This window comes from Malaclemys terrapin, chromosome 11 (genome assembly GCF_027887155.1).
Source record: "Malaclemys terrapin pileata isolate rMalTer1 chromosome 11, rMalTer1.hap1, whole genome shotgun sequence".
NCBI classification, from domain to species: Eukaryota; Metazoa; Chordata; order Testudines; family Emydidae; genus Malaclemys; species Malaclemys terrapin.
The window spans coordinates 68,158,134-68,172,870 of NC_071515.1; the positions used below are offsets into that span (position 1 = coordinate 68,158,134).

At 41.9% G+C, this 14,737-nt stretch overlaps 1 protein-coding gene across 3 annotated transcripts in view; it reads right to left on the reverse strand.

The window, feature by feature from the left end:
* KALRN (kalirin RhoGEF kinase) overlaps nucleotides 1–14,737 on the reverse strand; it is a 732,870-nt gene that overhangs the window by 223,181 nt on the left and 494,952 nt on the right. For 2 of the 3 annotated variants that reach the window (XM_054043354.1, XM_054043353.1), the window contains exons 17-21: nucleotides 10,982–11,200; nucleotides 7,753–7,902; nucleotides 6,553–6,667; nucleotides 4,676–4,791; nucleotides 2,835–2,957 (exon numbers count right to left, since the gene is read on the reverse strand). In XM_054043354.1, coding sequence (XP_053899329.1) covers nucleotides 2,835–2,957; nucleotides 4,676–4,791; nucleotides 6,553–6,667; nucleotides 7,753–7,902; nucleotides 10,982–11,200 — 723 coding nt within the window. The remainder of the gene's footprint in view (nucleotides 1–2,834; nucleotides 2,958–4,675; nucleotides 4,792–6,552; nucleotides 6,668–7,752; nucleotides 7,903–10,981; nucleotides 11,201–14,737) is intronic. The other variant, XM_054043355.1, reaches the window with a different exon arrangement.

Below are 14,737 nucleotides of genomic sequence, written 5' to 3' on the forward strand. Positions count from 1 at the left end.
CATTGTAATGGCTGTGATTTTGGACAATGGATAACATTTCAAGTTTCCCATCATAATATATACACAATCATTCTGAATCCATATTTAGATAACTCTTTTAAACGTTTTGTCATCAGTACTTCAAAACATCAGCTGGGGAGGTGGGATCGAGTCATTGATTTCTGCTTTAGATTTGAATCTGAATGAAATTTCTGGCATGTTGGTGTGGTTAGATGTTGATAGATGTTTGGCTGTGTGTGTGTGTTCCCTGTGTGTGCTGCCCCAGCCCTGCACAGACACTGGCACAGCAGACCTCGATCAAACCACCCAATGACCACAAGATCCGTTAAGGGACGAAGGCACCCAGCCAGGTTTATTGTCGACAAAGCACAGTACTAGTATCCTGCAGACTCTACCAGACCATTAATACATGTATGCCTGTAACAATGGACACAGCTCAGTCAGTGGTGGGACTTTCCATTGCTCCCTAGGCTTGCCAAAGATACTCCCTCTCAGATACATCTTTATACCCCGATACAAACAAATTAATACTGCCCCTTTGCATAGTTAGTTACTGCCCCCTGACGTCGCTAGTTATCACCCACCATTTTGTATATGTTAGTTTGATTAAAATATTTCTATTATGTACTGTCATCCTGACCTTATCTTTTAGGAGGGTTCAGTGTGTTCCTGTTATCCTTGGGAATGTTTTTGTACCATCCTTGATATCGGGATGTTCTAGTACCACTTGATATCGGAATGTGTTTGCATAAGCAATATGTGAATAGCACTTCTTAGGAATGTGTATTTCTGCAATATTAGCCCTGTTCTTGCCAAATTCTGTGAGCAGGTCCTATGCCAGGCCTCTAATACAAGGGCTTATGTCTCAGGCTCTCTTCCTACTAGTTTGAGTATGGTTTGATCAATTATAGAGGTTGCAGAGTCCTACCCAAGTACTGTATCCAGATGTAAAACAATGCTCTAGTTCTAATCAGATTAAAAACTAAAAGGGTCACGAGATATAAAATTCATACCCAGACTTCCAACTTCTTCAAGTTCTATTCTAGTCAGGGTCTTTTACTGCCACAATCACCATGGGATCTGGTGTTTATGGATGTTTCAGATCTGGGATTTTGGCTCAGTCCGTTATAGACAAATGAAACAATAATTACATTTAGAGCTGGATTTTAAGTCTGGATGCCAAACTCCCCCCAGAAATTGAAGGTGTCTGGATGTAGTATGTGGGCCCGGTCTGTCTGTGGGGAAAACTGCTTATAAAAGCAAATGTCTAAAGTATACAAATCAAATTGAGTTCCATCGGTGACTCAAACACTAATCTTCAAAAACAGAGAGAGAGTCAATCACATCTCCAAAGTACATCTGCCTTCTGTCCTGAAGAATACTGAATAGCCTGCTTTTCAAAGGGGAAGAGCACCTGCAGCTCTCTCTGAAATCAAAAGAGCTTCAAGAAGCTTGGCACCTCGGAAAATCTAGCCATGAATGTACAAATGTATGTTTTACTCCACAAAATGTCCAGGAGATTTCAAACTTAAAGGCAGTTCTAGAAGTTTCACTAGCAAAACACATAAATCAGAGAGTCTGTGGCCACCTCAGTAGCACTAGAAAATTAACTGAGGCAGGAGTAGCTGTGAAGATTACAAATTGTTTCATTAAATTCAATTTCACCCTGTGAGAAGGGCATGTAATTCACAAAACTCTCAGTGCCTTTGCTCTTGCATCTTCACCTTGGACAAGAAAATATTGTGGTTGGAAAATGGCTCATTGACATCTTATTTCTGGGAGGGCATACATTTTCCAGTTGCTTAAGGCACTGAAAACCTCTGAGAGCTGTTGCTTTAAAAGAACCCTGCCTTATACCCACTTCTCTCTTTTGTCATTAATCCCCATTTTCACAAACAACGTATTCACAAACATTTATAAGAAAAAGAAGGGAAGGAGGATGAACATGAAGTCTGTGATAGAAGCCCACACAAACATGGACATTCACAAGAAGAATTAAGGAATATCAATTTCTATACACAGTGGATTGAGGATGCATAACACTGAGGCTGGCGCCCTGCTGCAGTCAGGCTTAGCAATTTAGATCCTTATCTATGACTGTTAATATCCTTGTGAATTCAGTGTATTTTCGGTCTCTAAATTAACTTCGGTTTGGATTAGTTTGCCTGAAGCAGTTCCAACCCCATCATCAATCTATGACAACCCCAGATTCCACTGAAATGCTCCACAGAAATTAATAGATTCTTGGTAATGAAGCTCAGGATACAACAGAACTAATCCTGGGAATTTACAAACCCATTCATTAGAAATACTTCAGTGGGATCAATGGAGCACTTCTAATGAATAGGATGGTCATGAGTAGTCAGTCCAAAGAGAATCAATTAAACAAATTGCAATAGTAATTACAGAAGGAACATCCATCGAGGCCAAGGTGACCTCCGCTATGTTAGGCTAAACTAACTATTCAATTATTTTTTACAAAATTGTTTGTGGCGGGAGTTTCACTATGTCTAAGTTAGAAACTTGATACCTGTGAATTATTCCTTGTACAAATCAGCTCGCCCTGCTTTAGAGCAGAGCAAAACTACCCCATCTCCAAAAAAGACAGCATAAAAATCCCCTTTTTGTGCCCATGACTGGTTAAAAAATGGTGTGTCACAGTTCTCAAAAGAAAAAGTTCCCTCCTGGGTCAAGAATGTCAACAGCAGATTCCAGAATCTGGAGAATATTTATTGCACAGTTCTAAGCCCCTGAAAAAGGGAGTGTGAAATAGGAACCATAACCACAGGCTCACAAAAGGCAGATGCCATAATTAGAATGTTGTTACTGTTTACCTTGGCGGGTACTCTGAATTCCCCATATTCTTTCAGGAGTTCCTGAGTTTCTTCTGTTGATTCCCCTGTGGAATTGTGAGTAGAGAGGTAATATTCGCCTGTTTCTTGGATCCAGTCTAAGGCCTGGGAATGGCAAAAGCAACCAAAGAAAATTAAAAAATAGGTCTGTGTATTTCAAGAATTAATCCTTTTATGAAAACTCTTACAAATGAAGGATCTCGGTTCCAGTGGGACCTTGTGCTTTGTGTATTAAAACATACTCTAAGGACACATCAAGAGAACCCATCAGTTAACGCAGATGGCCAGCTTCAGAGGGGATATGTAAAGTGGCATGATTTGCCCGTGAGTGAGTTAAGAGATTTTAACTGAGAGTAACTTACATGTGGAGGAAAAGATTCTCTGGTTCAGCCACACTATGTTCAGTGGCTAAACACAACCCAGGGATCCCCCTTACAAAGGTTGAATCTTGAGGGAGCCAAAAAACCTGGGTTTCCAGCTGCTTTGTACTGGCAGGATGGCACAGTGCAACTGGAGTGGGGCCAGAAAGGAGGCTTGTACTAGGAAAACCAACTAACAGGAGAATGAGCGAGAGTCCTCCCCACCCCAACTCTTACACCTATTAACCTGCATTTTCTTATATTGTTCAGCCTCCTCGCATGCAAGTTGCACAAATGTAAGGCCTGATTCTCCATTGCCTTGCCCTTTGTTTAGTGATTTATACCTGTGCAAAGGGGGAGAGAAAGGATGAGAGGAAGGAATGTCCAGTGGTTAGGGCTTTAGCCTGGGATTTGGGAGACCAGGGTTTAATTCCCTACTTTGCCACTGAATTCCTGTATGGCCTTGGACAAGTCACTTGGGTATGGCTACACTGAAATTAGACACTCCTGGCTAGCTCGTGCCAGCTGGCTCAGGCTAATGGGCTGTTTGGTTGTGATGTAGATGTTTGGGCTCGGACTGGAACCCAGGCTCTAGGACCCTGCTAGGTGGGAGGGTCCCAGAGCTCCAGCTGCAGCCTGAGCCAGAACATCTACACAGCAATTAAATGACTCCTTAGCCTGCGTCTGGTTAACCAGAGTCAGCAGACACAGGCCAGCTGCAGGTGTCTAACCCTATGTGTCTCTGTGCCTTAGGGGCTCATCTGTAAATCAGGGATGACAGTACTTCGTTACCTCACTGGGGGTTGTGAGAATAACAAAATTTAAAAAAACATATTTTGTGTGGTACCCAGATACTAAGGAAATGGATGTCATATAAATGCAGAAGATAGACAGATAGCCTGATCAGAATTCTCCTGTCATTCACACAGTAAGCACTTTGCACTACTATAAATAACTACAGACGGCCAGCCACTCCCAGTCCCTATTCAAACCCAAATTAATGCTGTTAAGTTTGCAAATGAATTGTAGCTCTGCAGTTTTTCTTTGAAGTCTGTTTCTGAAGTTTTGTTGAAGGATGGCTACTTTTAAATCTGTTATTGAATGTCCAGGGAGATTGAAGTGTTCTCCTACTGGCTTTTGTATGCTCACTACAAAAGCAATTTTCCCTCTCTTGGTATTGACACCTCCTCATCAATTATTAGGAGTGGACCACATCTACCCTGACTGAATTGGCCTTGTTATCACTGGTTCTCCACCTGTAAGGTAACTCCCTCCTCTTCATGTGTCAGCATATCTATGCCTGTATCTGTAATTTTCACTCAATGCATCTGAAGAAGTGTTTTTTTACCCATGAAAGCTTATGCCCAAATACATCTGTTAGTCTTTAAGGTGCCACCAGACTCATTGTTTTTATAGATACAATGATGTATAAAAACCCCAGACCGGACTGGGTAATTACAGTACCTGTTTGGCACTGCGTTCAAAGACCACGTACTGTTGGCACTGATCTAATCTCCGTTTCTTCAAAGTCCAGAAGTGAAGAACCCGGTTCTCTCTCTGCAGCAGCTCGCTCAGAATGGCTGTGGAGCCAAGCAGAATGGCTCTGTAAGTGGACGCAGACATAAACCAACAAAGACTGAGCTCATTTCTCTGTCACCAGAGTGAACTTGCAGGAGTAGAGCCCTTCAGAGCATCCTTCTTAAACAAAACAGTGAGTTAAAAAAGGCTGGTGAAAAAAAATACAAAACAAATGTTGTGGGATTTTCTTTTCAGTTGAAAAATCAAAATTAGTAAATTTAGTAAAAATTAAACAGTTTCAGTGTTACCGGGCATTAGTGACTTTGTGTGGGGGACAGAGAAAATGCCAAAACAGAGTTTCAGATTGAGTTAGATTTAGTGCCAACGTAACTTGATGCACACTATTGTTGCACCTTCATTGAATGTTCTATCCTGCTGCTTCACTCAGGGGCCTGGAGTGATGGAGACAGGAGAAGAAAAGATTCACTTCTACTCTATTCTGCCTGGTGGAGGGCTCGAGACTGCCCAGCATCTTGGGCCGAGCAGGGGAAATGACATTTTAGAGGTGTCAAGTATTTCTGCAGAATTTAGGGAGAAATCAGGTTTAGTCCTCAACAGAAAATGGTGTCCCTCCTCTGCAGGTATAACGAACTGGTGAAGTTCCATTACACAAGGGGCATAAGATTTGAAGAGCCTGTGAAGGGGATGGAGACCCCTGAGAACAATGTGCAGCCCTTTACAGTGAACTTTGGTTTGAGGGGGTAGAGATAGGACCTGTGGATCAGCTATACATTGATTCACTTACCTTTGCTCCCCACGGAGAGGAGGTGGTCTGAGGGCATTATGGAAATTACTGTAGTCTCAAGCAGGGCCGGCTTCAGGCACCAGCTCAGCAAACAGGTGCTTGGGGCGGCCACGGGGAATGGGCGGCATGTCGGGCTCTTCGGCGGCAATTCAGCGGCGGGAACCTCGGTTCCTTTCAGAGGGAAGGACCTGCCACTGAAGTGCCGCCGAAGAAGAAAGCGGCGCGGTGGAGTTGCCGCCGATCGCGATCGCGACTATTTTTTTTTTTTTTCCCCGCTGCTTGGGGCGGCAAAAACCCTGGAGACGGCCCTGGTCTCAAGGCCAAAGAGCAGCTCTGCTGCTGCCCTAAGGAGGTATATGTTTTCTCATACCTTGCCATCTTTGCCAACCCAGGCTATATAGACTTAATACTGGGGACTAGAACCCAGGACCTTCATAACCAAAGCACTGGCCTCAACCTCTTGAGCTAAGAGAATGACTAAGAACAGGTGTTACATCCCACTTGAGAGGGATGTAACACACTTAGCCAGTGTGTCACACATACTAGTTTAAAAGAAAAGATTTGCTATCCAGACTCCCCGTTAGAAAAAGTTGAAACGTTCATTTTGACATTTTCTAAATGAAATGTTTCAACATTTTAATCCAAAACCACTTTTTGCTTTGAATCTTACTTCCATGTTGTTACTTTTTTTAAAAGGTAAAAACACCTCAAAACAAAATGAAATGAAACATTTTGTTCAACCTGTAATGAATTTTTTAAATTTTTTCAGTTAGCTGAAAAATTCAAAAACATTTCATTTCAGATTAATCTAAAATGAATTTCCCCCCTCTTTTTCGGTTTGGCCGCTGAACTGAAAAACTGATTATCTACACGCTCACATAAGGACTACACACTAGCATAATGTTAGGCATGTATTTATGTACTTTGCTGAATCTAGAAGCCTTAGGGTGATGAGAATCTGACATCTAGGTTTGTGAGAGAAAAAATCTTAATGCTGCCATTGCATCAATGCACCAACCTTTCACTTGCTGCTCAGGCCCCCTGGTATGGCTTGCTACTCCAGGCATGCTGACGTTGTTCCTGTGAATGTACTTGAGGAATACTTCAGCGTTCCTTCGTGCTAATGTGCAAGCCTATGGAAAACCCCCCAGAGAAGAGTTACCATTGCAAAAGTAAAAATAAAACAAGAGGAAATTTATTAAATAATGAGTTTTTCTCTTGACCTCCAGAAGCAGGTGCTCATACATGAAAGAATTCTGGAGAACAACATCTGACAGTCACATGTTCCACACATCACCTACTAAACTAACAATCTCATGGATGGTGTATTACACAGTATTAACTATACCTGGATATTTAGAAACAATGGCTGATTTAATTTCCTGAAGCAAATTAATTATGATAATAAAGTAATTGTGCAAAGATCTGGTACAGAGCATACATTTTTAATCTAGCAGAAATCGACTGATAAATTTATGAATGTGATTGTATGATAGGGTTGCCTGCGATAACAAGGACTGAACTTGATGACACAGGAGGCCCCTTCCAGTGCTATGTGCCACTTAATGCCTCATGAAATTTGCTCATTGCATACCACAATGAGTGATCTAGATATTTCACTTTTTAAGATTGGCCTATGTGAGTAGTTTCAAATAAGTATAGTCATTTGTAATGGGTGGCAGGCTCTTGGCTAGCTGACATTCAAGCCAACCAGCTCAGCAGCTCATATGGTGTAACACCTGGATGGCAGGCAGAAAGCCCAGAATCAACCCTGGTGCTGCCCTGTGGAGGTGAAATCTACTTCATGCATCTCTAATTCATTAGTTACATGGAATTCTAAGCATTGTAAATAAGCACATATGAAATGCCTTGTACTATCGGGTATTTAAAACTTTCACAATAAATAATTTTGTGAACAAATAATATTTAGCGCTTGTGTAGCAACTAACATGCTCCAACTGTAATGCAAACATTCCCTAATTAATCCTTGCAATGCCTCTCTCAGATAAGTATAACTATCCCCATTACACAGGTGGGAAACTTGCCCAGAGGTTACATAGCAAGTCAGTAGGAGAGCTGGGATTAGAATTTAGAACCTCCCGCCCTGCAAGTGCAAAAACATTGCTCTAAACTGCTCTGCCTACTATAATAATACTTAATAATCCTGTTCTTCCAAGCCTGAAAGAGTTTCCGAGCAATTACAGAAGTAAGACTGGACCTTGAGAAAAGCCTCCTTCTGTTCCAGATGCTTGCTGATAAGGGGGATGACATGGTCTATCTCAGCTGCTGGTCCAAGTTTATCCCGACCTCCACACCAATCTTCATCCCTTCTGTATTCCTGTTCCAGACTCTCCAGCACACTGCACACCTGAAGAATGGCCCCAAAACACAGCAGCTCAGTTACTGGAGTCATAATCAGCAACATAAAGATTCATTAAAAGCTGATTAGCTCACTGTTAGACCAGTCAAAAGTGTTTCACAGATAAGTATTTGTGATCTCAGTCCATGGGAGCAGTGCCATCAGGGAGTGTTGGATATATGGGTGCAAAGGGCCTCTTCATAGAAGGCCCTATCATCCATTCTTCACACTAGGGATCCCTGCAATTTGGAGCTGTGGTCTGTAACTCATCCTGATTAAGGAGGAGAAATCCTACTCCCCCCTAAGGAATAACAGGTGAGAAGCCCTGAGGTTTATACTGGGATAGAGTTCCATCCGGCCCCAGAAGATCATTCAGGAAATGATCCCTATTCAGGAAAGGTGCTTTGACATGTGCTTAATCCCACTGAAGTCAACAAGATTTAGCACATGCTTGAAATTAAACACATGCTTAAATACTTTCCCTAAACAGAACCTAAATCTGGAATTCATTTTCTTCAGCTGCACATTGGGTCTTGTCTGTGGCCAGTTTCTGTAACAGTTGTTTGGAAAAGGTTATAGTTGAAATTGGCATAACCCCTCAGTGTTGATGCGGTTACACTGGTATAAAGCTGCTTAGCTCTAGCTTACTCTGGTAAATTTACCAGAAGGAGCCAACTAAACCCCGCTAGTTAAACAGTATGAAAACAGTGTGCAGAGCAGCCCTTAACAGCAACAGAGCTTTTGCTACTGTGAAGAGACTGCATGCGGACAGTGACAGACTGGGATTCTAAGTGCCCTACCACCCATGTGCTAAATCCCATTGACGTCAAAGATATGGCCTTCAAACGTTCTCCCGAGTTCTCAGTGAAGTTGGGTTTGACCATGTTCACACGTTCTTACACACTTCCCACTAATATTCATCTGAACAAGGCTAATGTTCAGAGGAAGCTTCTATTTGTGAGAATGTCTGTGTGCAAATGTGCATGTTGACACAAGAACACTTATTTGCGCAGGAAGCGTGCCAGGTGCTGTACACAGAATAAGCATTTGGCTTACCTGCTTTTTATTTTGGGGTTCTTGAGGGCATCGAAATGTTTTGGAGTACTGGCCCTGAGGCAATTAACCAAACAAGATGAACAGCGTTGTGTACATGCCTTTCGCAAACAGGACTGCCTCATATATGCAAATGTCATTACTCTTTGTTACCATGATGAGGAAAGATTAGCATAAAGTCTGTTGTAAACACAGTCAGGAAGGAACTAGGATAACTTTAAATCAGGGGACCAGAGGGGTAGCCAGAACAGCTGCTGTGGAACAGAGTTATGGAAAAGTTCAAACATTTGTTACAATTCCCTAGCTCCAGCATCTCTCCCACAGCTGCTCCCTACAGTGTTCCCCACTCCCTTTCTGAGAGTATTAAAGCCCCAGTTACTTATTCAGGCTATCCTCCTGTGTATAAAAATTATTGTCATCTAATCAGGAAACAGAAACACCATGTGACCTAGATGACCAATCAAATAGTCTGATTGTTGATGAACGATTACTTGCAGAGAACAGTTTGTGAGCTGAACTATCTTTACACCAAACATTCACTGAATAAAAGCAACCAATGAGCAAACTGCTGGACATGGCAATATGCTCATCAACAACTTGCAAGTGGAAAAGGGTCTCGATTTGACAAATAAACTACATATATTTTGGCCAGCGCATCTCACTGCATAAGGCACCAATGTGTCCCTCAGTGGGTTTTTTTCTCAGATCCCTTTAGCAGCAGTAGCTCTTTTCAACCCAATGTATACTAAGGATAGTAACCGGGTTCAAAAGTCTTGCCAGCCAAAGGCACATGTAACAAGGTTTGCATTTACATTGAACATGGTTACAAATGCATTAAACAAACCATGTTGGAGACTAGCCAAGGGGTAGTTTGTAACATGGGGGGTTTAGAAAAAATCCCTGTCCATAATGGACAAGAAACTGTGCTACCATCAAATCAACTACACCCATTACAGGGCATGGTTCTGCTCCTAATGTGGCAGGTCCTGACAGGGCCTGTCTGGCACTCTCAACTGCATGAACTAACTGCATGTGAATAATACTGCAGGGGTCAATGGAAATCACTGTTTCCTTTTGTATACCCAACCCAAAGATATGCAATGTCCACGCCAGCACAAACTGCATGATTGTGCTAAGTTAAACCATGCAATGCCATCTGAACATCCACATGAGAAGCCCTGGGGTAAACAGACCTAATTCCCATTGACCTCAATAAAAGTTGCACTTGTTTATGCAAGGGATGAACTAGTCCAACCATACCAGAAGCCAGTTCGCATGCACTTTGCAATAGAGGCAGAGCTGATATCTGATTCTTACCATGGTCTACATTGTCTTGCCCTGTACTACTGGATTAGGAGTAGCCACTCTATAATTTATTTCCTTATTTTTTTGGTACCAGGATGCCTAACTAGGATTGATTCTTCTGGCTAGGGCCCATCAAAAATTGTAAACGTTAAGTGGTAGCAATTTAAAAGGAAAGAAACAAGCAGAGCCCTTTTAAAAAATGTTTGAAATTAAATAAAAAAATAATCTAAATTCTAAACAAAAATATTGTGGTTTCAGGCTCTTTCCCTCCTTCATCCCCTTTCTCATTCCCTTTTTCCCCCTGGTGGAAAGGGAGAGAAAAAACCCAAACTCAATATTGTTCATATCATTTTAATGAAAAGAAGAACGGGGGCGGGGGAACAAAAGTTTTCATATAGTTCAACCTGACATTTATCAAAAAGACAATTTTGACCAGCTCTACTCCTGGGTTTTGTGCCTGATATTCCAGACTCTCCATCCATACCTTGGGGACTACTCAAGATAAGGTAGAAGAACCCTAAAGCTGAAGCTCTGTGCTATGCACCAGAAAGCTACCATGGCCTGCAACTGTGAAAGGGGATTGGGAGCCAGTCAAGGTCCTCTGCAGATTAGAGAGTAACCAAGTGACTAGGAGGCAGATGGCACTAGTTGGTACAATCAAGACCTTTCCTGTTTAGGTTGGGAACCGGCGATGTTAGTGTATATACTAGGATGATATCGTTCAGCTCACCTGCTCAGAGGTTTTATAGAAAGCAACTGACGCATTGACCAGCTTGAGCCTGTCCTCCATCTTCAACATCAGCTGTTGCCAGTGTAATGCCACCTTTTCAGCACACTCACGGATGGCATCAGCATCGTAGTGCCCAGCCTGGAGCAATACTTCAGCCTTCTGCTGTACCTGCAGAGCACTCTGGTGTGTCTTCTGTAAGGAAGTGGCATGAAAGAGGGACTGTGTATGAGGGGAGGAAAAAGAGGTTTGTACAGATGTACCAGGTGTATGGTAAAGAGATGAAGTGAGGTGTGAGCATGGAGATGCGAGAGAGTGAAACATTTTCAGATAATTTTCTAGAATTAACATTTATTTTTTATAAAGCACTTTGGTGCACCTTATTAACACAACACGTTGTTAGAGCAGGAGCAGCAAGCACTGGCGGATCTATGGGTAAACTCCATCGATTAGCTACTGCCACTATGACAGTAACCTAGGAATCCTGATGGAATTACACCCTTTTTGGTACCCAAAATTCAGCTAATGGCAATCAGGAGCTATATCCGGCCTCCACACAGTGCCTAATGCTCCCCACTCTGGAGCGAAGGATGAAAGCAATCAGTTAGCAAACTAAGGGCCCGATCCTGAAACATTTAAACTCATAACTTTACTCACATGAGTATTTCCATTAATATAAATGGGATTATTCATGTGAGTAAAGATATTCACTTGCCCAGGTGTCTGTGGGATCAGGCCCTAATATTCCAACCCATCAATTCCAGAAAATATGAAGGTGCCTTAAAGGGACCATTATCTCTTTTAATCTCTGAAATGGCCATGCAAAATGTATTATTATTAATAATAGTGTTATTTCATAATTAGGGCTTCTTTTGGGGGGTTATTAATTTCATTTTTCAGGGTTAATTTTTAGCAATGTTTGAGTTTTATGTAGCTGTCCAACAATTAGGGTGTTGGTACATACTGTAATGAGGAACGTATATTATATAAGTTACTCGTTACAGTAGTACAGGGGTTCTCAAATTTCATTGCACCGCGACCTCCTTCTGACAACAAAAATTATTACAGGACTCAGGGGGGGGACCGAAGCCTGAGCCCACCCAAGCCCCGGCACCCTGGGGCGGGGAGGCAAAGCCAAAGCCCCATCCTCCCAGGCTGGGGGGCCAAAATTGAAGTCCAGTGGCTTCAGCCCCAGGCAGGAGGCCTGTAACCTGAGCCCTGCAAAAATGAGGGGGTTAGTTAAACAGAAATTAAAAGGTACAGTGACTAAAGTGAAATCCCTGCAAGGTGCATGGGCGCTTTTTAAAGACACCATAATAGAGGCCCAACTTAAATGTATATCCCAAATTAAGAAACACAGTAAAAGAACTAAAAAAGAGCCACTGTGGCTTAACAACCATGTAAAAGAAGCAGTGAAAGATAAAAAGACTTCCTTTAAAAAGTGGAAGTCAAATCCTAGCAAGGTAAATAGAAAGGAGCATAAACACTGCCAAATTAAGTGTAAAAATGTAATAAGAAAAGCCAAAGAGGAGTTTGAAGAACGGCTAGCCAAAAACTCAAAAGGTAATAACAAAATGTTTTTTAAGTACATCAGAAGGAGGAAGCCTGCTAAACAACCAGTGGGGCCCTTTGATGATCGAGATACAAAAGGAGCGCTTAAAGACGATAAAGTCATTGCGGAGAAACTAAACAAATTCTTTGCTTCAGTCTTCATGGCTGAGGATGTTAGGGAGATTCCCAAACCTGAGCTGGCTTTTGTAGGTGACAAATCTGAGGAACTGTCACAGATTGAAGTGTCACTAGAGGAGGTTTTGGAATTAATTGATAAACTTAACATTACCCAATAGTTCTGAAAGAACTCAAATGTGAAATTGCGGAACTATTAACTAGGGTTTGTAACCTGTCCTTTAAATCGGCTTCTGTACCCAACGACTGGAAGATAGCTAATGTAATGCCAATATTTAAAAAGGGCTCTAGAGGTGATCCTGGCAATTACAGACCGGTAGGTCTAACGTGAGTACCGGGCAAATTAGTCAAAACAATAGTAAAGAATAAAATTGTCAGACACATAGAAGAACATTTTGTTGGGCAAAAGTCAACATGGTTTTTCTAAAGGGAAATCGTGTCTTACTAATCTATTAGAGTTCTTTGACGGGGTCAACAAACATGTGGACAAGGGGGATCCAGTGGACATAGTGTACTTAGATTTCCAGAAAGCCTTTGACAAGGTCCCTCATCAAAGGCTCTTACGTAAATTAAGATGTCATGGGATAAAAGGGAAGGTCTTTTCATGGATTGAGAACTGGTTAAAAGGCAGGGAACAAAGGGTAGGAATTAATGGTAAATTCTCAGAATGGAGAGGGGTAACTAGTGGTGTTCCCCAAGGGTCAGTCCTAGGACCAATCCTATTAAACTTATTCATAAATGATCTGCAGAAAGGGGTAAAAAGTGAGGTGGCAAAGTTTGCAGACGATACTAAACTGCTCAGTATAGTTAAGACCAAAGCAGACTGTGATGAACTTCAAAAGATCTCACAAAACTAAGTGATTGGGAAACAAAATGGCAAATGAAATTTAATGTGGATAAATGTAAAGTAATGCACATTGGAAAAAATAACCCCAACTATACATACAATATGATGGGGGCTAATTTAGCTACAACAAATCAGGAAAAAGATCTTGGAGTCATCGTGGATAGTTCTCTGAAGATGTCCACGCAGTGTGCAGAGGCGGTCAAAAAAGCAAACAGGATGTTAGGAATCATTAAAAAGGGGATAGAGAATAAGACTATATTATTCTTATATTATATATAAGCGAATATATTATTGCCCTTATATAAATCAATGGTACGCCCACATCTTGAATACTGTGTACAGATGTGGTCTCCTAATCTCAAAAAAGATATACTGGCACTAGAAAAGGTTCAGAGAAGGGCAACTAAAATGATTAGCGGTTTGAAATTAATAGGCAGCAGGTTTAAAACAAATAAAAGGAAGTTCTTCTTCACACAGCACACAGTCAACTTGTGGAATTCCTTACCTGAGAAGGTTGTGAAGGCTAGGACTATAACAGTGTTTAAAAGAGAATGGGATAAATTCATGGAGGTTAAGTCCATTAATCATCAAAGGGGTAGCCGTGTTAGTCTGGATCTGTAAAAGCAGCAAAGAGTCCCGTGGCACCTTATAGACCAGGGGTAGGCAACCTATGCCACACGTGCCAAAGGTGGCACACGAGCTGATTTTCAGTGGCACTCACTGCCCGGGTCCTTGTCACCGGTCTGGGGGGGGGGGAGGGAGGGCTCTGCATTTTATTTTAATTTTAAATGAAGCTTCTTAAACATTTTAAAAACCTTATTTACTTTACATACAACAACAGTTTTGTTATATATTATAGACTTATAGAAAGAGACCTTCTAAAAACGTTAAAATGTATGACTGGCACGCGAAACCTTAAATTAGAGTGAATAAATGAACACTCGGCACACCACTTCTGAAAGGTTGCCGATCCCTGTTATAGACCAACAGACGTATTGGAGCATGAGCTTTCGTGGGTGAATACCCACTTCTTCGGGTGCATGTGAAGAAGTGGGTATTCACCCACGAAAGCTCATGCTCCAATATGTCTGTTCGTCTATAAGGTGCCACAGGACTCTCTGCTGCTTTTACAAGTCCATTAATGGCTATTAGCCAGGATGGGTAAGGAATGGTGTCCCTAGACTCTGTTTGTCAGAGGGAGGAGATGGATGGCAGGAGAGAGATCA